The 20752-nt window shown below is 49.9% G+C and overlaps 8 protein-coding genes across 8 annotated transcripts; 5 read left to right on the forward strand and 3 right to left on the reverse strand.

The window, feature by feature from the left end:
• Nucleotides 1-320: 320 nt before the first annotated feature.
• BDW70DRAFT_139809 (Nrd1 complex RNA-binding subunit) lies at nucleotides 321-3775 on the forward strand. The gene is made up of 4 exons (XM_073737483.1): nucleotides 321-888; nucleotides 955-1200; nucleotides 1437-1539; nucleotides 1679-3775. Exons 1-4 carry the CDS (start codon nucleotides 769-771, stop codon nucleotides 3370-3372), a joined length of 2163 nt encoding a protein of 720 aa, XP_073594337.1. The 5' UTR covers nucleotides 321-768; the 3' UTR covers nucleotides 3373-3775.
• A 406-nt stretch (nucleotides 3776-4181) lies between these two features.
• BDW70DRAFT_139812 (O-acetylhomoserine aminocarboxypropyltransferase/cysteine synthase family protein) lies at nucleotides 4182-6181 on the reverse strand. Its single transcript, XM_073737484.1, has 6 exons — nucleotides 5871-6181; nucleotides 5762-5816; nucleotides 5618-5701; nucleotides 5196-5555; nucleotides 4579-5147; nucleotides 4182-4520 (listed from the first exon to the last, which is right to left on the reverse strand). The coding sequence occupies exons 1-6, from the start codon at nucleotides 5918-5920 to the stop codon at nucleotides 4325-4327; spliced, it is 1314 nt and encodes a 437-aa protein (XP_073594338.1). The 5' UTR covers nucleotides 5921-6181; the 3' UTR covers nucleotides 4182-4324.
• Nucleotides 6182-6755: 574 nt separating this feature from the next.
• Nucleotides 6756-8134, forward strand: BDW70DRAFT_139817 (MARVEL domain-containing protein). The gene is made up of 3 exons (XM_073737485.1): nucleotides 6756-7207; nucleotides 7257-7539; nucleotides 7600-8134. Exons 1-3 carry the CDS (start codon nucleotides 7120-7122, stop codon nucleotides 7694-7696), a joined length of 468 nt encoding a protein of 155 aa, XP_073594339.1. The 5' UTR covers nucleotides 6756-7119; the 3' UTR covers nucleotides 7697-8134.
• A 929-nt stretch (nucleotides 8135-9063) lies between these two features.
• BDW70DRAFT_80394 (putative arginine transporter) lies at nucleotides 9064-11220 on the forward strand. The gene is made up of 3 exons (XM_073744894.1): nucleotides 9064-9419; nucleotides 9479-9901; nucleotides 9951-11220. The coding sequence occupies exons 1-3, from the start codon at nucleotides 9209-9211 to the stop codon at nucleotides 11006-11008; spliced, it is 1692 nt and encodes a 563-aa protein (XP_073594340.1). The 5' UTR covers nucleotides 9064-9208; the 3' UTR covers nucleotides 11009-11220.
• A 692-nt stretch (nucleotides 11221-11912) lies between these two features.
• On the forward strand, nucleotides 11913-14524 carry BDW70DRAFT_139821 (putative AMP-binding enzyme). Its single transcript, XM_073737487.1, has 4 exons — nucleotides 11913-12297; nucleotides 12361-12616; nucleotides 12662-14252; nucleotides 14303-14524. The coding sequence occupies exons 1-4, from the start codon at nucleotides 12124-12126 to the stop codon at nucleotides 14406-14408; spliced, it is 2127 nt and encodes a 708-aa protein (XP_073594341.1). The 5' UTR covers nucleotides 11913-12123; the 3' UTR covers nucleotides 14409-14524.
• Nucleotides 14525-14538: 14 nt separating this feature from the next.
• Nucleotides 14539-15756, forward strand: BDW70DRAFT_80396 (uncharacterized protein). The gene is made up of 3 exons (XM_073744895.1): nucleotides 14539-15200; nucleotides 15278-15370; nucleotides 15434-15756. The coding sequence occupies exons 1-3, from the start codon at nucleotides 14708-14710 to the stop codon at nucleotides 15640-15642; spliced, it is 795 nt and encodes a 264-aa protein (XP_073594342.1). The 5' UTR covers nucleotides 14539-14707; the 3' UTR covers nucleotides 15643-15756.
• BDW70DRAFT_80404 (uncharacterized protein) lies at nucleotides 15625-17091 on the reverse strand. Its single transcript, XM_073744896.1, has 2 exons — nucleotides 16874-17091; nucleotides 15625-16812 (listed from the first exon to the last, which is right to left on the reverse strand). Exons 1-2 carry the CDS (start codon nucleotides 16957-16959, stop codon nucleotides 15870-15872), a joined length of 1029 nt encoding a protein of 342 aa, XP_073594343.1. The 5' UTR covers nucleotides 16960-17091; the 3' UTR covers nucleotides 15625-15869.
• A 216-nt stretch (nucleotides 17092-17307) lies between these two features.
• Nucleotides 17308-20541, reverse strand: BDW70DRAFT_139825 (WD repeat protein). Its single transcript, XM_073737488.1, has one exon. It carries the CDS (start codon nucleotides 20110-20112, stop codon nucleotides 17536-17538), a length of 2577 nt encoding a protein of 858 aa, XP_073594344.1. The 5' UTR covers nucleotides 20113-20541; the 3' UTR covers nucleotides 17308-17535.
• Nucleotides 20542-20752: the final 211 nt, after the last annotated feature.

The raw sequence follows: 20752 nt of genomic DNA on the forward strand, positions 1-20752 counted from the left end.
CTAGGAGTTTCATTTTTTTTTAAAGACGAAATTGCAAGTGTAATCCTCCCCTCTTGCCCAGCCAAATTTTGACGCGATCGGTCATTTTTTGGAATCATGATAACAGTTTGAATAACTTCAGTATGAAAGGTTGAGCGGGGTGCGCGGCTCGCCTGTGTGCGTGGTTTGCTTGTGGATTACGTTATCGAGTAGCGCTGACTAAGTTCCGACCGTCTGAGGCTAGCGCATTTTCGAGTTTTCTGATCACCTGACTTTCACAACCAATGAAACTTTCTTTCAAATAACTGTCAAGCCCCTGCCCTCTTCAACGTCCTCAAACACTTTCATCTCGCATTTCATCCGCTTCGGATCTCGCCACTGTAATCTCATCACTTTTCTCTTCTCTTTTTTGACTCTCACCGTTTCGCCTTAGGTCGTACCTTGTACACGTACTATTTGACGAGCTGAAAGGCGCTAGACGCGATCTCGCTGTTTCCGCTGTAGGCCAAAGGCCCCCCTGGCCGTAGTGACGCGACCAGAAATCAGCTTAGGCTATCACTCTCAGCACCTAGACTGGGCCTCAGCGACACGGAGTCTTTCTCCCTTATTAAACATACAATATCTTATTGCTGTTGCTGGATTTCCCAGTAGAAGCGACTCATTTGGGAGCCTGCTACATTGAATCGCCTTCAGCGACTTCGTTTGCCGCGCGATAGACTGTCAACGCGCACCAGATCATACAGCGTTTCTCCGTATTGAATTGCAATTCGCAGCAGACAAGGAACAGCCATGTCTTCCGCAGTAGCAGAACTGGACAACTATCTCCAGTCTATGCTGGCTCTCAAGGCCCCGGGTGTCTCAGGATCTAAGATCAACAGTATAACTTCGTTATGCACGGCCAATGTGCAGGTACTTCTCTCAACTTCTGAGCTCTGTGTGTGAACCGACAAGCTAACCTGTTCTTCTCTCTGTCAGAACGAATCCGTCCTTATCCAGAAAATCTACACGCATTTCAAGAAGGCACCAGGCACACACAAGTTGGGCGTACTCTATGTCGTAGACTCAGTAACTCGACAATGGTTAGATGCAGCGCGCAAAGCAGGACAGCCCTCCGGTAATGCTGCTCCTGACGGGACTTTTGCCGCTGGTGTTAACAGAGTGACCGAGTTATTACCTGTGTTGATGACCGATATCATAAACAATGCGCCAGAAGATCAAAAGGTACGCTCTAGATGCATACGTGCAAAATATCCATTCCCACCGGATTGCGGGCATATACATAAGGCCGATAAGACGCGGCGATTTACTTTCTCTCGCGCTGCCGATTATAAGACTTTGATCTACGTATATCCCGCAATACATCCCCTTAACCTGCATAGAAACCGCGCCTTCTAGCGATTCTCCTCTTTCGTTTGGTAACGAATAGTTTAACTTACGTATTTCGTCCGTCTTCATAGGAAAAAATCAAGAAGCTGGTCGACATTTGGGAGCGTGGATACACTTTTCCCGCCCCTATGCTCGCATCCTTCAAGCAGAAACTGAATGCGCCTGCGTCCAACAGTAAGCGGCTACCTCCCTTTCACACTGCAGTTGCTTGTATCTCCAATTCGTTGATCGCGAGTGATCGCGGGAAAACATGCCAAACTTATCTAGGCTTGATAAACGTGAGGCGAATTAGTTCTAATCCTGCTTATAATAGATGTTGAATCGACGACTCCTGAAGGCTCTCCAGCCCCGAACCAAGCCTTATTTGGAAGCACGCAACAGCAATCGTCAGTAGGAGCCAATGGTGCAGCATCCGCTACCCCAGCTCAGTCAGCGCCAGACACCTCGAGTATTTTGAAAGCCTTGGCGGATATGGCAAAGCAGAACACCGCAGCCCCGGCGGCTCCAGCTGCTGCTGCCTCCGTCAACCCTCTGAGCGCATTAAGCCAACAGACCACAGTTCCCCAGCCCGCGTCTTCATCCGTAGACCAGGCTTTGCAGTCCCAGGTTAGCTCAGCTGGCGTAAACCCCTACGCAGCTGTTGCAAATCCGTTCGCTGCTTTAGGCAACTTAGCTCAAAACCCAGCTCTGGTCCAGCCGCAAAGTCAAAGCCATACGCCGACACCATTAACTGTAGCTCAGAACCCCTTAGCGGCGCTTCTACCGCAGGCGACTGCACCGCCAGCGCAACCGCCCACCATGACGCCTGATGCACTGCAGCAACAGCTTCAACTCCTCCAAATGTTGGCTGCACAGGGTATCCCGCAGGAGCAGTGGGCTACGGCTTTACAGATCCTTACTCTCTCCAACCCTGCCGCCATGTCAAATCTCAATACCGGCCAAGCTCCAGGGTTCAATCTCCCTGGCCAGAATTCCAATGCCTGGGGTGGGCATCCTGAACAGCCACGTGATTTCGGGGACCGCGAGCGGGATCGTGATTACATGCGTTCTCCCCCTGGCGGATATCGTCGTCGCTCCCGTTCCCCTGGCTGGGACAGACGCCGCGATGTGTCTCCCCCCCGTCGACGTGATAGCCCTGTCTATGGAGAGTACCATGGTGATTCTCCTGGCCGTAGGGGCGCCGATCCGCGTGCTCGACGAGGCAACGACTACCGTCAACGCAGTCCTGTTGGACGTAGACGCCGTTCTCCTTCTCCTGCACGCAAGGACCCCACACTTCCTCCACCGGGTCCTAAATTCATTGAATGGGACTACTCCATTGGCCAAGGGAATATTAAAGTTCTCAGCCGTACCCTCTTCGTCGGTGGCGTAACATCATCTGAAGCCCATTTACGGTCTCTTTTTTCAAAGTACGGCGTAGTCCAGACCTGCATCGTGAATGTCGACAAACGTCATGCTTTTATCAAGATGATCAGCCGACAGGACGCCATCAATGCTCGAGAAGGAATGGAATCATACAAGACCGGAGATATGCAGCTTCGGACACGCTGGGGTGTTGGCTTTGGTCCCCGTGACTGCAGTGACTATCAAACAGGAATTAGTGTCATTCCTATTGAGAGGCTGACGGAAGCGGACCGGAAGTGGATGCTCACTGCGGAGTACGGTGGTACCGGAGGAAGACCTATTGAGTCGGGCATGATCGTTGAGGAGCCAGACATCGAAATTGGTGCCGGTGTGTCTTCAAAGGCCATCAGTAGGCGGATCGCAACCGACACTGGAGGCAAGCGTGGCCCGGTTTCAACACGCGTCCAGCATGACCGCCCTCCCCGTCGTGAGCGTGACGGACCCCAGATGGGCGACACGTCGAACGCCAACAACGTGGGTGTACCCCCAGCCGTTCCTGGTTTTGGTTTTTCCTTCCCCGGTATGCCGCTGTTTCCTCCTGGCTTCATGATGGGGGGTGCGCAGCCCGGTAACCCATCCCAACCTCCACCTCCCGGTCAGTGAGACAGTTCAATCCTCTAATATGGTATCCATTCTTTGAATGATATCCGCCGCTCGATTCAGTTCTTTGTCTTGATACCAGCTACAATTCTTCATGTCCCCTTCGTCTCATAATTGAACTCTCGGAGGTACGAATTCGGTTCTGCTACAAGACCATGCCATGGCGTTTGGGCCGGGGATCACTTTGAATACGGAACTTTAGCTCATCCTTACACAAAATTTCCCAGCGACCTCATCACGGGAGATGACTTCGCCTTGATCGAGTTCTACTTATTTTCAAGCCGTGTATTTATTCCAACCACCTCTTTATTCTTTAAACGTTTTTCTTGTTAGCAGAGCAAGATGGAGTTGCAAGGCTCTGCACTTGGCCCGTATCGCGTAGGCTAGCTGATTACTTGAGCCATCGTTTTCTTACTATCTTATTCTATGATGCTTTTTTTTTTTTTTTTTTTTTTTTTTTTTTTTTTTTTTTTTTTTTTTTTTTTTTTTTTTTTTTTTTTTTTTTTTTTTTTTTTTTGCTGCTCTCATCGCTTCGGTCCCACAGGTTTGAAAAGTCGGGAACTTGCTGATATTAAGGTGGCAGTTGGGTGTTTTGTTGTATTCTTGTTTCTTAGGCTCCAATGTTTGATTCTGGTCCCAATACATTCCATGTATTCCCATGTCCCTAGGTAACGTGACTGTTGGCCATTGTAAATTTCTTCTTGACTCCTTCGCATATCGTACATGTGCGTGCAAAGAGGATGGTTCAGAATCCAACCATCTACGGTAGGGTAAATTATATGGAGAGAATAATGGTGAGACAGGGACGGTACTTATAAATAAAAAGGTATCCATGATCTCATATGATAGTCTGATATGTAGGTATATAGCTAGCTGCCAATAAACGCCAACAGCACAGGCAATTCATTCATATTTCGTCTCAAACCATGTCGACTTCCACCCTAGAGTCCAGGCACTAAGCACTCCGGACAACTTTGAAGGTCGCCGCAAATGACTGTTCAAAGTCGGCGATGATGTCGTCGATGTGCTCAGTGCCGACAGAGATGCGGATGGCATCTTCTGTAACACCAGAGTCGATTCGCTCCTGGTCAGTCAACTGCTCGTGAGTGGTGCTCCAGGGGTGAATCGCGAGGGTCTTGGAGTCTCCAACACTGTAGATCGGTTAGCTCTTGGTTTGTCCTCTTATAGAAGCTCTGCAACCAGACTTACTTTGCTAGGTTGGAGATGAGCTTAAAGTTGTCGACCACCTGGCTACCGACGGCTGCCTCACCCTTGACACCGAAGGATAGGACACCGCCGAACCCGCGCTTGAGGTACTTCTTTGCAACTTCGTGGCTGGGGTGCTCTTCCAGGCCTACGTAAGAAACCCAGCTGACGTGGTCATTCTTCTTTAGCCAGTTGGCGAGGGCGAGAGCGTTGGAAGCATGGCGCTCAGCGCGCAAGCTTAGGGTTTCCAGACCCAGGATGAGCTGCTGGGCGGCGAAAGGGTTCAGCGCGGACCCGAGGTCGCGGAGGATCTCGACTCGGACACGAATCGCGAAGGCAATGGGGCCGAAGGTCTCCCAGAAGTTCAAGCCGTGGTAACCTTCAGAAGGCTGCGTGAACTGGGGAAACCGCGCGGCGTTCTTGCCCCAGTCGAATTTTCCGCTGTCAACGACAACGCCTCCGATGGTTGTGCCATGACCACCAATCCATTTAGTTGCACTGTGCACGACAATGTCGGCGCCATGTTCAATGGGTCGAACAAAGTAACCTCCGGCACCGAAGGTGTTGTCAACCTGGGGTAAGGTGAGCTAACGATACTCCTCGTAAGACGGGAGACTTACCACAAGGGGAATGCCCATCTCATGGGCGACTTTTGCAATGGCCTCAAAGTCAGGCACATTGTAGCGAGGGTTTCCTATTGTCTCGACGTAGACGGCCTTGGTACGGTCATCAATAGCGGCGGCAATGTCCTCTGCTTTGTCTCCCTGCACGAATTTCGTGGTAATTCCCAGTCGTGGGAAAAGGACCTTGAACTGATTGTATGTACCGCCATACAAATTACTTGTGGAAACGATATTGTCGCCCGCATGGGCTAGAGCAGAGATGGCCATAAATTGGGCTGCCTGGCCAGATGAGGCGGCCACCGCAGCGACGCCCCCCTCGAGTGCAGCAATACGCTTTTCGAAGACATCGACTGTGGGCTGGGAGTTGATGATTCAGTCACAACGAGCAGTCGAAATGCAAAGAACCAAGCACTGCTTACATTCATAATTCGGCTATAGATATTGCCAAACTCTTTGAGGCCAAAAAGCCTAGCACCGTGCGCGGAGTCATTGAAGGTGTAAGACTATAGGCAATCAGTGACTTCATGTCGTCTTCAAGTATTGGAGCCGCTACGTAGGCCTACCGTTGTCGCATAGATTGGGACAGCCCGGGAATTAGTCGCAGGGTCAGGCTCCTGGCTTTGCACTAATCAGTACGTGCTGGAATCGGTATGGACAGAGAGGTATGAGTACCCCGCATGGAGCTGGAGGGTCTCGAAACGTTTCGGTGAAGGGTCGGACATGATGGCTTTGATATCTTTGAAACCTGGGGTATGATTTTTTGAAGCCTCTCTTTTGACAACTTGGAACAGAGTACAGCATTCGCAAAGCCCAACGAACTGGTGGAGGGGTTGTTTATATGCGGCGAATAGCAGCAGCACAACGCCGGCGACCACAATGGCGTGATCGCATCTTACCCGAATTGACTTGGGCCAAACGAAAAGAGCCAAATGCCATCGTAATTGCGTGAATAATGGAAAAAAATCGAGCAGAGTCTATTTCTAGGGGTCCATATAGGACCCTGGTCGATCTGAAATAATTGCTAGGAGTCTCATGCGGCTAAGGGGGGAGGGGGGGGTCGAGGCGCATCGGTAGATGTACTCAGGAACCAGATCTTCCACTCCGAGTACTTACGGTTATAATATGAGCACTCTGGGAAATGTCATTGTAATCATGTTATTAAATCTACTTTAAATCTATAAGCAATCGATGCTCGGCTAGGGTATTCCTAGGTTCTGGGGCTGTAGATACAACAGTGGACCTTTTCAAAGATCTCGATCCAAGGGCGAGGCTAGTGATAAGATTTATATATTATCTACTCAAGAGTATATTGTTTAATATACTTCTGCATAATATACACTGCATAAGCGGTAGCTATGCATTGTTATCGTACAGGCCAAGAGACTATTCTAGAGCAGCCTAAGGTCGCCCAACCCTCAGCCTTAGCAGCAGTTATTATTAGCGAGGCTAAAGCTGGCTAAAGCTGGCTAAAGCTGAAGCCTAATGGATGAGATCATCATTCTTCTTGACTGGCGATCTGCAGCATATTCAGGTCTCGTGTTCGACGCGCCGAGCCACAACTAGTCTTGCAAGGCAGCCGATTTCCTTCAATCACACGCTCCAACTAAGATAGGATGGCTTTGTGGCTACAAATACGAGTCCTTACGAGTTCCAGCTCGGCTTATGAGCTCATTTTTCACACCTCCCAGCTCGGCCTCGGTTACCATTTCTTTAAAAGCTCCAGCCCTGCACCTGACCTCACTTTTCTTTATTTTTTGGCGACTGGTTGACTTCTCACTCTCCTTCATTTCCGCTCAGGTACAGTGTCCTCTGTTCAAGGTGCATCTGCCGTCACTATAAATCGCCTCTCCCACAGTGTACATTAGGAACACTCTTGTCGTCGTGTATCGTATCCCACACGACACCACCAAACCCCAACAAAATGGCCAAGTTCGATTTCCCTTTGTTCTATATTTTACGGGCTGTTCAGGCAGTCTTTGCTGTCATTGTGCTGGGTCTCACAGGGCATGGTTCGTATTTTCAGAATAGACATCCTTGACATGCGCTGACACTCGCAAGCTGTAAATGTAACCGACGGTCATTCGTGGGATACCGTCAACTTTATGCTCTTCAACGGTGTATGGACTCTCTTTATTGTCGTCCCATACTTCATCCTAGCGCCCATCTTTTTACCCGCAATTGCCCATCGTTGGGTTCTAGTGGCCGTGGATACAATCACCATGATCTTTTGGTTTGCGGGGTTCATTGCCCTGGCAGTCGACCTTGGTGATGCCCATAATTGCTCAAGCTGGTCCCCGTGCCGGGGATTGCAGGCTGCTGCTGCATTCGGTGCTTTCAACTGGTAGGTTGGCTCTCAGAACTGGGAAGGTACACTGGAACCGTGGCTAACGGCGGAGTGTAGGGTCTTGTTCTTGGTCACGACTGTTCTGAACACAATGGGTGCTCTCCGAAGAGACCCTGCCCCAGGCCCTCAACCTCCTACAGCCCATGTTCCTTGAGCTTGATTGTTGTCAAGCGTATCGCATATTTGATACTTTACGCCATGACGTCATCGCCTAGTGCCGACCTTGAAGAATGTGGAATGATGTCTTAGTGAGATTTTGGAGCTGTTGTTGCTTGCCTTGGATTTATTGTTGAGCTCGTGGATACCCAGAACCTGTCACGATGTATAGAATTGATGTTTCTCATGTTTTGAAATATGGATGATTAGCACATCATTAGCTCGCATTTAATGCTGGATTTGTGTGCGTACCATCCCATAACAGTTTCCCCACTCCATCCATGTAGCTGGCCAGGGATCAACCCAGTCTATTATACTATGTGATAACCATTGTGAGCACCTAGGTACTCTAGCATCTTCTCAGTTACTAGCTTGAGAATATTTTGCATCGTGCGTTCAAAGCTTAGCCTTATATCGGATACTTAGCCCGCCAAGCTATCGAGTCTGGCGGGGGCGGCGGTTCTAAATTTCCGTTTTCAGTAGCCGTACCTGGGCCGCCCGGCGGCTCTTTGAAGCACTTCAGATTAGTCGACAGCCAAGGGGTAAGAATAGCATGCCCATGGAACGCAGATCTCATGCATGGTATATGGAGCGAATATTTGTCATTCGTAATTTGTGTGCAGCGATAGGCATTGTTACTGTATAGTGTTTTTATACTTTGCTCGGCCCAGCCTTCTAGAATTGCTTAGCTTTTCGGAATAGTTACCGGTGCATCAAAAATCGTGATATGAAGACATTAGGCTGAGTATGGATATGCATTATGTACGGGCACCTACAGAGCAATTATTTCTTAGGTATACTATATATTATGTTTGATAGGCTTCAAGCACAATTTGGTAAGATACGAGATACCGTATCCATGATCCGGTTCGGCGGCTGTTGCCTCTCTGGTGGCGCATCCGTTGCAAGTTACGAGAGAAAAACCTCAAACTTTTCCGGCCCACTCCCGAAACAGCAATTCTCCCCACACCTTCAGTGCTCTGAGACTCATGATTGGGCTGGGTGCTCTATGCCATGCCATAGCAGGCAATGACATATGCGGCCAACACCGAGGAAAAGGGCGAAAACTTTTTCAGAAGGAGTGGTCGAGATGGTCTGAACATCGAGCCAAAGTTGCATCCATGATTCATCGCCATGAGGGGATCCGGTAGGATCTCCTCATCTGGCCTTGTTTTCCTTACATAACATCTTTGATTTAATGAATCCATGACTGGTGTCATTTGTCATATCTCTTTATCTCTCAACATACTCCGCAGGACGGGAGAGATTCTTTAAGAGTGCAGTCCTGGGGTTCTGCTGGGTCTCTCGCCTCCTCAAATTGCTTCAATTCCGCGTGTCCTAAAACAGAAGTCAGAGTCTGGTTTGGTGGAGTCAGACCTGACATTTTCTTCCACGCGAACTGCCTCTTCTTCCTATTTTCCACCCACCTGGATATCCTCTGAGCTCCCAGCAAACACCTCGATCCTCCCGTCTCTGGAGCTCTCGGCTTTTGGACTGTCTAAGGCCAGTCATGTCCTCCGAGCGCGGCTTCAACAACGCGGCGTCCGATGGAGGAAAGGCTAAGATGATCGACAATGAAGCTGTCCAGGTCACTGCCGCACAATCGTCTCCCGGCTTTGACGAGGCAGACTGCGAGAAGCATGGCGCCGGTCGCGAGTCCAACCCGCTACCGGACCTTAAGCGGAAGCTCAAGAGCAGGCATCTGCAGATGATAGCCATCGGTACGCTTCCAGGCAACGCCCTCGCGAGCTTGCGGCTGCGCTAACATATGTCTATGCAGGTGGTACAATTGGTACAGGTCTTTTCATCAGCAGTGGTAGTGCTATCTCAACCGCAGGCCCTGTCGGTGCTTTGATTGCATATATCTTCATAGGATCCATCGTCTTTTCGGTCATGACAGCATTGGGAGAGGTTGCTACATACTTGCCCATCCCGGGTGCCTTTACTTCCTATGCTACTCGATTGATTGACCCTAGTCTGGGTTTTGCTATGGGCTGGATATACTGGTTCTCCTGGGCCATTACCTTTGCCCTTGAGCTGACGGCAACTGGATTGATCATCCAGTTTTGGAACCAGGATCTTAACATAGCAATCTTCATTGGTGTCTTCTGGGTCTTCATTACGCTATTCAACATGCTTCCAGTCAGTTTCTTTGGTGAACTGGAGTTCTGGTTCTCTAGCATCAAAGTCCTCACTGTCATAGGTAGGGATGCCGTTAATGGCCTAATATCACTTTAACTAACCATTTGCAGGATTCATGATCTTCGGTATATGCATTAACGCTGGTGCCGGAAAACAAGGCTATATGGGATTCGACACCTGGGTACATCCGGGGCCATTTGTGGCCTACGATAATATTTCACCTGATGCGACCGCCAAATTCGTTGGTTTTTGGGCTGTCCTCATCCAGGCTGCATTCTCTTACCAAGGGACGGAATTAGTTGGCATCGCTGCCGGTGAAACTGAGAATCCCCGCAAAACCGTGCCCTCGGCCATCCGCAAGACGTTTTTCCGTATCCTGTTCTTCTTCGTGTTGACGATCTTTTTTATCGGCATCCTTGTGCGCAGTGACGACAAGCAGCTTTTGAATTCTTCCACTGATGCGAATGCCTCCCCGTTCGTCATAGTGGCCAGAAATGCAGGAGTCGCCGTCCTGCCGGATATCATTAACGCAGTTCTGCTGACTGTGGTGCTCTCTGCCGCCAATTCCAACGTCTACAGCGCCAGTCGCATACTGATCGGTCTTGCCCAAGAAGGCTTCGCCCCCCGTTTCTTTAAGAAAACCTCGAAGGCTGGTGTGCCCTATTACAGTGTGGCATTCGCCTCGGCGTTTGGTCTGCTTGGATTCATGAACGTTTCCAATTCAGGTGCCACGGTGTTCAACTGGTTTCTGAACATCTCCAGTGTGGCTGGTTTGATTTCGTGGGCGTCCATTCTAGGGTGTCATTTAGCGTTCATGCGTGCTCTGAAAGCTCGCAACATTTCTCGCGACCTTCTCCCTTACAAGGCGTTGTGGCAGCCATGGTTCTCTTGGTACGGCCTTTTCTTCAACGTTCTTATCATCATTACTCAGGGATTCACTGCCTGGATCCCAGAATTCAGCGTGACCGATTTCTTCGTCGCATACATTAGCTTGATTCTCTTCGTCGTTCTTTACCTTGGCCACAAGATTGTCTATAGACCATCGTTCATTCGCCCTATCGAGGCCGATATCGACACGGGCCGTATTGCGCTGGAAAATGAGTACTGGGAGACTACGATCTCCGACGAGAAGTGGTATAAGCGGGCCTATCGATCAGTTTTTTCATAGATCCGTGCCCTTACTGTCTATAGCCTTGCACATTGGAGAGCATTCAGTTACGATGTTCCTATCTTCCTGGCCATCTCCGTTTTGTACATTATGACTTTACATATTTGATGTCTGCATCGCATGGAGTTGGGTGAATTGAGTTGACTATTTCACAAATCATGATGATTCAATCTTCATTTGTTATAGATCTCAAGCCTAGACCAACCCTGAAGTTAATCGTGAATTATGATTCCAATATTCCAACTTCACATACTAATTTATATTATAGAAGGTGGAATTTTTGATCGGATATGTGTCGTAAATGCTAACCTAGCACCGCTTCCGCATGTCTAGGCTCTTACCAAAGTCGATGTCACTGCCAATGTGCGGCTGTGGTCGCCACCGACCACTAGCAATCAAATCAATACACGGGGTACCCCGTTCGTGGGGTGTGCAATATGAGTGGCCAGACTCGACTGGACATAATGAATTCACAGTTCACATGCAGCGTTCTTAGACCATCTATTTAAACCTTTGGATTCTTGGCAAGGGTTGCAGCTTTAGTGTCTGGGGACGGGCTGTGATGTACGTCGTTGCTTTGTGTAAACAAGGCATGTGAGCAAGCGATCACAAGACGCACTGATTTTACCAATTCTTGAGCAAGTTCTGGGGAGCAAACGATATATCCCCATTTTACGTGAAACTCGAGTTATGGCCTCGGCTCCAGGTCAGCAGCTCTTTCTGCTTCTTATCGAAACCTGGAGTTGGCAAAATACCGAGGCTTTTTCCGTAAACGGCAGGCCCACTCGCCTCCGATTGGGTATACTGCTAATTTTCGGGACTGCCGACATCCCCGTTTGCTGCGCGACTCGTGGTTGATAGTCGATTCTCGGCTCCTACTTCCAAAAGGTCTTTCTCTCTCCCTCTTCTTTCCCCTCCTTCTCTCTTGCTTTGTCCTCAACCTGAACGCTCTTATTGAGGTCATTATATTCTCACGGCACGTCGCCGCTAACAGTTGAGAGTTGCTCCTTTGGTTTCAACTCCGCCACCCCTCCGTTCCCGTTTGGAGTACCTATTGATCTAGCCATACGGTTAAATAGGACCGGATCCCCGTTCATATCTGTTCTGCTTCAGCCATGTTCTTCACCCAAGAACGTGCTCACTACGCCCGTGCGGCGGAACTTATTCAGGAGCCTCCGAAAGGCAAGCCTTACTCCGTTGCTATACCTGGCACCGAGAAGGATGGACGGAGCCCAATCTACCGTTCCTGGTGGACACAGAAGGAGCTGGTTAAAACGCTGGATCCTAATGTACGTATAAAACTTGGTTGTTTATTATTTGCTGAGAGGGCTGGATGGAGTTAACCATTTTAGGTCACCACTGCCCATGAGATTTTTGAGTCAACCGCGAATGCTACCCCCAAGGCCGATTGTCTTGGATGGCGTCCTTACGACCCAGTGAAGAAGACCTGGGGTCAATATCAATGGATGAGCTATGGTACAGTCCAAAAACGGCGTACCGATTTCGGTGCCGGGTTGGTGGAACTACATCACAAGCATAACTGTGCTCGTCCCGGGCAGTACGGTATTGGTCTCTGGTGTCAGAATCGTCCGGAGTGGCAGATCACAGGTATGTGGTTCTTCCTTAAGTATACCGGATAGTGCTGAGTTTCAGATCTGGCATGCATGTCCCAAAGCCTATATTCGGTTTCGATTTACGATGTTCTTGCCTCGGATGCAACCCAGTATATCATTAATCACGCCGAGCTAAGCTGCGTTGTGGCCTCGTTGCCTCACATTCCAACACTGATCAAGCTGAAGCCTATTTTGCCCAATCTGAAGATTATCGTCAGCTTAGACTCACTCGAAGCGGGTGAACCAGCCGGCCACTCTAAGCGCGCTCTCTTAGAATCTATGGCTGCTGACCATGACCTTACCATCTACAGCATGGATCAGGTCGAAGCCCTGGGTGCCGCCTCCAACCGCCCCCTGAACCCTCCAAAACCTTCTGACATTGTCACTATCAATTATACTTCCGGTACCACAGGTGCCCCTAAGGGCGTGGTCCTCACCCATGAGAACGCTGTTGCAGCTACTTCTGGCGCGCTCGTCTCCGTGTCTCAAGCACGGGGTGATACATTCCCGTCCTATCTTCCCCTCGCCCATATCTATGAGCGCCTGACGGAACATGCCGCACTCTGGTCTGGTGCGCGCATCGGCTATTTCCATGGAAATATTCTCGAACTAGTTGATGACCTCAAGGTGCTCAAGCCCACTGGATTTGTTTCCGTTCCACGCCTTTACAGCCGCTTCGGAACTGCTATTCGCGCTGCCACCATCGAAGCCCCTGGTTTCCGAGGTACTTTGTCTAAACACATCGTTGCAGCCAAGAGCGCAAACTTGAAGAATCCCGATCCTAGCAAGGCTACCGTGAAGCATGCTTTGTATGATCGAATTTGGGCCAAGAAAGTCGCCGCGGCCGTCGGTTTAGAAAATGCGAAGCAGTTAATTTCGGGGTCTGCCCCTCTAGATCCTTCCCTGCACAACTTCTTGCGAGTAGCCATTGGTGCAGACTTTTCTCAGGGCTACGGCCTGACCGAGACTTATGCTATGGCATGCGCACAGTCTCCCAAGGATGTCACGTCTGGGAACTGTGGACGTGTCGCCCCCTGCACGGAGGTGTGTCTGCTGTCCCTACCGGACATGGAGTACTCGGTTGATGACAAGCCTTTCCCTCGCGGTGAACTCCTTGTTCGTGGCCCCAATGTTTTCAAAGAGTATTTGAAAAATCCGGAGGAGACATCCAAAGCTATCACTGAGGATGGGTGGTTCCGAACAGGAGATGTCGCTAAGATTGACGATATGGGTCGCATCATCATTATCGATCGCCGGAAGAATGTTCTGAAATTAGCACAGGGAGAGTATATCTCACCCGAACGCCTGGAGGGTATCATCTCCTCTGAGCTGGGCTACTTGGCGCAAGCGTATGTGCACGGTGATAGCATGCAGACATTCTTGGTTGCTATTTTTGGTGTCCAGGCCGAGATGTTCGCTTCGTTTGCTAGCAAGGTGCTTGGTCGAACCATTGACCCTACCGACGTCGCAGGCATCAAAGCGGTGTTGCAGGACAACAAGATCAAGAAGGCTGTTTTGAGGGATCTCGAGCGTGTAGCGAAAAAGAACAAACTTGCAGGATATGAGAGGGTGAAGAATTGCGCTCTGATGGTTGAGCCGTTCTCAGTAGAGAATGACCTGCTGACACCGACGTATGTATCTCTCGTCTTATCGTGAGATAATTGCTAACTTAATGATTTAGCCTTAAGCTTAAACGCCCCCCTGTTGTGAAGAAGTATCGCCAGCTTCTCGATCAGCTATACGAAGAGGCCAACAACGAGCAGTCCGCTCTGAAGGCCAAGCTGTAATTCGAAGCCAGTGACTACCTTTTTTTTTGTGTACATAGCGAGTTTCCGCCTGACGGCAGGCGTCATTTGCATGATTTTAAAATTTCCCTGTATGATACATTTAGTTAATAGACTTTACATTCCCAAAGCACTAACAAAGTGCAAGGGAAGGAAGATGTACGGTTAATACTTAAGGTAATGTCTGATCCGCTCGGGCTAGCTAGCAACCTAGCTTGCCAAGCGCCAGCTTAACCTTCCAAAACTCCCAACTCCTCTCAGAACTACGTCCACGTTGATCCTGACAACCTCACCGTTCCAAAATGCACCTGATCAATGCCCTCACCTTTCTGGCTCTTGTAGTACATCCAGCCCTTTCTTCAAAATTTACGATCACAATCCCGCCCTCCCCGGTCCTCCCAAATCCTCATTCCCTGCCGGCTGACACCCACGCAACACTCACCTCAACCTCCCTCGCGAGACCGCTCAAAGCACCCCTCACTCGCTCTGCGACATTCGTATTCTCCGACCTCGCTGCAGCCGAGTACAAGGATCCCGCCCAAGATAATATTTCCGGCTCATACCTGCTCGATATCCGGTCTGCGGAATATGTCTTTGCACCGCTGAGGGTCGATCTAGATGAGAGAGGGGAGGTGAAGGGTGTTTGGGAGACGTTTCGTGGCAATGAGTGGGGGAATCGCGGGGTTGAAAAGTACATTAGGCCTTCTGGGGCGCAGGTTGGTGGTGGAACTGGAGATGTGGTTGTTGAAGCGAGGACTGTTGGCCGGAAAGGGTTCTACGAAGTCCGACAGACTTGTATGTGGTTCCCGCAAATCCGCCTCGAGAGTTCTTGGTTGGAACGTGTGCTAATTCTGATGTTTCTGGCTGAACAGTCTCGCCTCTGTCGCTTCTCAAAAATCCCATGATTCTGCTTGCACTTGTGGCACTGGCTTTCACCTTTGGGATGCCTAAGCTTATGGAGAACAGTAAGTTCTAGCTTTTTCTTTTTCTGGTACGTGATGGGTTTGGCTGCTAACCGTCCTTACCAGTGGATCCCGAACTGCGTGAGGAGTTTGAGAAACAGTCTCGCGCATCACCAATTGCTGGGGCGCAGAGTGCTATGGCTGGTGGCGGCCCTGCAAACTTTGATCTTGCGGGATGGATGGCCGGGGCTGCGCCACGAGGACAGCCGGTTCCTGTGTCTGGGTCTGGTGCCGCGAGTGGGAGGGAGAATAGAGGGGCCGCGAGGAGAAGGTGAGCTGATCTGCGATATACCATGATGTATAACTAGTTGAGATACTCCTAAAGGGTATAGGTATGCATGCAGTCAGCTCGTTGATACTGCGCATATATTTCTTCTACCGACATTAAACATTGGAAACAAAGTTAGGCAATCGATAATCATCAGACAATCATAAGGCAACACTATCACCCTATACAAATTCATCATAATCCAACAGTTGGTCACAGTTACAGCAATAGAATCTAAAAATCACCACCGAAATCATCTCCACCTCCAAAATCACCCCCGCCATAATCGCCACCATAGTCATGATCGTCGTCAATGGCATCGGCCAACAACGCACCTCCAATAAGCCCACCACCTACCCCCAACGCCGCCGCACCGGCCATACCCATACCACCGCCACCGTGTCGCCGCTGCGGCTGCATCCCCCCGCCATAATGGCCGTGTGGAGGAAACCCGTACCCATGCTGTGGCCCATACCCGACAGGAGGGCCATACCCGTGCTGCGGCGGGTAATACCCACCGGGGCCTCCATATCCAGGGCCAGGGCTAGGAACACCGTAGCTGCCGGGAGGAGGACGCCCAAAAGCGGCGGGCTGCTGATGATGCGGATGCGGGGGCGCGAAGCCCGGCCGAGGGCCCGAAGCTGATGTAGCCTTGCTCATAAGCTTACTGAAAAGGCCCTTCTTTTTCTCCTTGCCCTTATCTGTACCGCCTGCTGAAGCTGACGGCGTCGATGTTCGAGAATGCGGGGAGTCATTACTGTTATAATAGCCTGCTGCGGCGCCCGGGGCGGCAGATCCGGCCCTTGCGTCTTCTTCCGCTTGGAGTCGCGCTGCTAGCTCAGCATCACTCTCGACTGTATCCTTTCTGGCGTAAGGTCCATTTCCACTCGCTCCAAAAGTCCCGGCGCTGGAAGCAGACTCGCCGTTGTACGGATTATTCGAGGGGAAGTTGTGGGCGGTTTTCTTATCTGTGGCCTCGGCACTGGCGACGGCGGATGGATTGCCCGGTCCAGATTCCTCGTATGACGGCGGGGGCGCGGGTATGTCTGTGTGAGTACCACTCTGTACTTGTTCTGAGGCTGGGACTGGCGTGTGCACTTGGGTAGACGGTGCTGGGGTGGAGGTGGGTTGGGGTGGCTCCCATTGGGATCTCCCTGTGGCTAGATCGACAAAGAACCTGTAAAGCGGTCATTAGTTGCCTTTGTTGTGAAATTAGAATATAGAGGTAACAGGCGCACCATTGCTTATAGTTATCGTCATACTGTGTTGTCCAGCCCTCTGGGACAGATGGGGGAGGAGGCCCGGGAGGTGGGGCGAACGACATCAAAGCAAGCTTGAAGCGATTATCGATTCGAAGAAGAATGTCCAAATACGAAAAAGTCACCAATGCAGGTGAACAGATAGGTAGCTGACTAATATTGGGATATGTCTGCAAGATTGGGATGCGGGGTTCGCGATGGACACTTCGCTTGATCTTATATAGCTCTTTACTCCATGATTGCCGCATGATGTCTGCAGTGACGTTATTGGTTGGTCCCTTGTCCTGAAGCGCTTACTGTGGCTGTGCCTCTAAGCCACAGTTAATATAAGACGGATAAATACTGGCCGACCAGGCTGCTGCCGGATAAGTTGACCTTGATATGCGGATCATGTTTGGCGGGTGTTGTGCCGAAGCGTATTTAATGCACAATGTATGGTCGAGTATATCCTAGCAATCACGAATGAGAATCTGCGTTGTTAACGTCATATTGCGTTCGTGGGCCAAACTTTCTTATCACAGACTAGTGAGTATTCTGCACATCGACTTATAGTGATCGTAATAGCACGGCCCAAAGTAGGAAGCTGCCTTGCTACTGCATTCATTATCATTAATCCATAGCTTATGTACAGTGATGCAACTCTACTCGGCAAAGTTCGGGTCGATCTTGCCGCTGTCTGGCCACCAGAAGTCATCTTCTAGATCACTTGCTTCGTCTTCGAACCCAGAGCTTCTTCGAGAGACTTCTGGCGGTCTCCAGTTGGTGTTAGAAGTTTCAGGACTTTCGGCGTCGGAATCACCAGTAAGGTCGATAACTTCCGGCTCAACATTGCTAATGATGGGAAGACTTGCTTTTCGCATCGTGTATCTGCGCTTAGACAGCGTGTCACAGACGAGGTCCCGGGCCAGAGTCTTCTTCTCCATGTTGGGCTCACTGGATATATCAATCACAATGTCTTTGGCCGGGTATGTGATTCTTGGATTGCGTCTCTTGTTTCCACCACGCTTCTGGTTTCGTATCCTAGCAAGGGTTATATGCCTTTCAACCTCCTCTCGTGCTGCAGAAGTCAGGCCCTTACGACGCTTCGGGTCTATGCCACCCAGCTGCCGTATCTCGTACTTTGGTTCGAGCGCAGTCACTGCCATAAATTCCGGATGGGTTCCGGTTGGTCGTGCCCATGCAGCAAACGGCCCCGTGTAGTAAGGTCCCTTGCCCGGTCCAAAGACAGGATGTCGTTCAATTTGACCCGACTTCATCAGATCACGCGCCGCCTTAACACCAGAGTCTGAATCCAACTCTTGTTGTTCGATGGCGTATGGGCTTTCTCTGAATGAGAATTGAGTGGATTCGTCAGACATGAAGGGGCTTTTAGACAGGAGATGCACTCCTCCAGAGACATCTCCAATTAGCATGTTAGATTGGTCTGGTGAGAATGCCCCGCACATAATCCCTTCCTGGAGACTGGCTACGTCCTGTACAAGCACGTCCTCGGGAGCACGAAGGATGTTCCACCTTTTGACCACCCCGTCTGAAGCGCCTGTATAGAAGGAGTCGTAGCTTGTGCCCCATAGCTGCATATTAACGCCAGTGTCCGCCTGTTCCCGATCAACCGTCTCATCAAGCTGATTCAAGGAATCACCATGTCTAAGCTTGTGCAGGATTTTGTCAGGATTCCGCTTGTCCCAGATATATGTGACTCCATCCGTACAACCAGCTGAAATATAGTTGGTATTCCAAGGACAGAATACGACTTCATTCATGTCTAAAGCAGGACATTCCAGCTCCATGACACGAGTCCTGCGGCTCAGTGGCTCATACAAATTCACAGTAGAACGGGTTCCTCGAGAAGCTTGCTGACCAGCAGTGCAAGCTATCGCGAACATCGGCAAAACTGGATGCCAGGTAATATCGAAGACGTTCTGTGCATTTGGCAGAAAGGACTCAGGTTCGACTAATGATTCTCGAACGCGGAACGCAGCAAGCAATCCATGTTGGGCCACGCTATCTTCTTTCTCAGACATCCCAATAAGAAGATAATCCTTGGTCGCATGTGTAGAGCCCCATGCTATAGATGTTGGCATCAATTCAATATCCTTTCTTAATCTTCCCCGTTGTAGTTCGAGCGGTGTATACTGAGCTTTGCTGATATCCCAGTAGCCAACTGTATTTGTAAGTGTCCCCGTAGCTAGTAAGTTCTCGGCAAAGTTTGACCGTGCCATAACGACCACCTCAGAGTCATGCTTCAGGGTCTTGTAACATGAGATTCTGCCTCTTGAGGTATCCCAAAGCTTGACTGTATGGTCGTAGCTGGCTGTGTATAACGTGTCTTCAAACCATTGTACAGCAGTAACGCTCATGAAAAGACGCGGATCATTCACAACGTTATTTTTTGGTCGATGGATCCAGTGATCTGATAATTCGTGGAGCTCGTTGGTGACTAGATCACCAAGAAGGAGGTTATTTTTCCTATTATAAGCCATCATGTGCTCATCACATTGTGCAGTGGCCCCTGCTGCGAACTTTGTCCCATCGGGTGACCATGCCAGTGAAACAACATCATTAGAAGCCCCTTTCCATGCTTTGCATAGTCTCAAGTTGTCAGCGAACTTTGCGTTCAGTCTTAAAGGGCGATGACTGCCCAGTTCCCGCTGAAACAGACTATTTAACGAAGCATCCTGTCGTCTGATGTTGTTGGCGCGATTCAGGGGAGCTCGGGGCATCAAGGCAGGGATGGCACTATGCCGACCCCGTGACAAACTCCTGGAAATTGATTTTGTCTCATTTGCTTGCACTTCTTCGCTTTCACTGTCAGAAAGAGAAATTTTCTTGTAGTAGTCTACCGGCCCAGCTCTTGCGCGGCGAGAACGCCGTGTTACCGCAAGTCTAGGAATATCCCTCTCAGCCGACGGGCTTTCAGAGGATAGCAACAATGGTTTGCATCTGACCGTCGGCAAGGCAATGGCAGGTTTAACAGACGCACCCGGCCGTGGTCGTTGCTGAACAGTTCCCCTTGGTATCTTGGCTCGAACCTTTGAAACTGTCGATTTCATATGAGAGATCGGTGAATCTCCGGACTTTTTACTGGTGTCCTGAGCCTCTTTGGATGGGAATCTGGTGAACCTGGAAAGTAGGTCTTGTGCTTCGCTGCGCGTGGATGGGTCATCAGACCCTAGACGAGCGCGGGTTCTAGGATATTTAGACAAAGCGTCCCTTTCCATTTCAATCGTGTGGTGGTCTGAAACCCAGCATCAGTGCTTAGATCAGAACAGGCTGAACCGCGTCATGCTTACTTAATCTCATCGAATGTGTCCTGACTTATTGAATCCCGAGATGCATGACTGTAACCAGGAAATACGGAACGGTAAACAAGCATGAGTGTCTGTCTATTGCACTAATTCAGTGCAATGGGATGGCGAATGCGCGACGGTGGTGGAGGATAGGTCACCAGGTAGTGCTTCACGATTCTCTAATATATGACCATGGCTGATTGCATCACCTCAACATAAGTGAGGGCTAAACAATGGATAATCGCGATTCAGGCGGGCCAATCGACTAGAAACTGAACACCCAGGAGGACACTGGTTAAAATTCAAGCAATATATTGATGAAGCACGAGAAACTTACAGATATCTAGACAGTTGAAAGAGTAACGTAGTCCAAAGTAACAGGATCAAAGGCACCATTCAGTCCTACAGGAACACGGGGGAGAGAGAGCTTAATGTCTGGTGCCAAAAGAGAGGCAGAATAATTCAGCACGTGAGTAACGCGCCATGGGAAAACCTCCTTATCACTTCATAGAGTAGGCGGTCAACCATTGTCGACGAGTAAAGAATGACTTGTCAAATTATAATCATTTGG

This window comes from Aspergillus foveolatus, assembly GCF_047715535.1.
Source record: "Aspergillus foveolatus strain CBS 279.81 unplaced genomic scaffold BDW70scaffold_38, whole genome shotgun sequence".
NCBI lineage: Eukaryota > Fungi > Ascomycota > Eurotiomycetes > Eurotiales > Aspergillaceae > Aspergillus > Aspergillus foveolatus.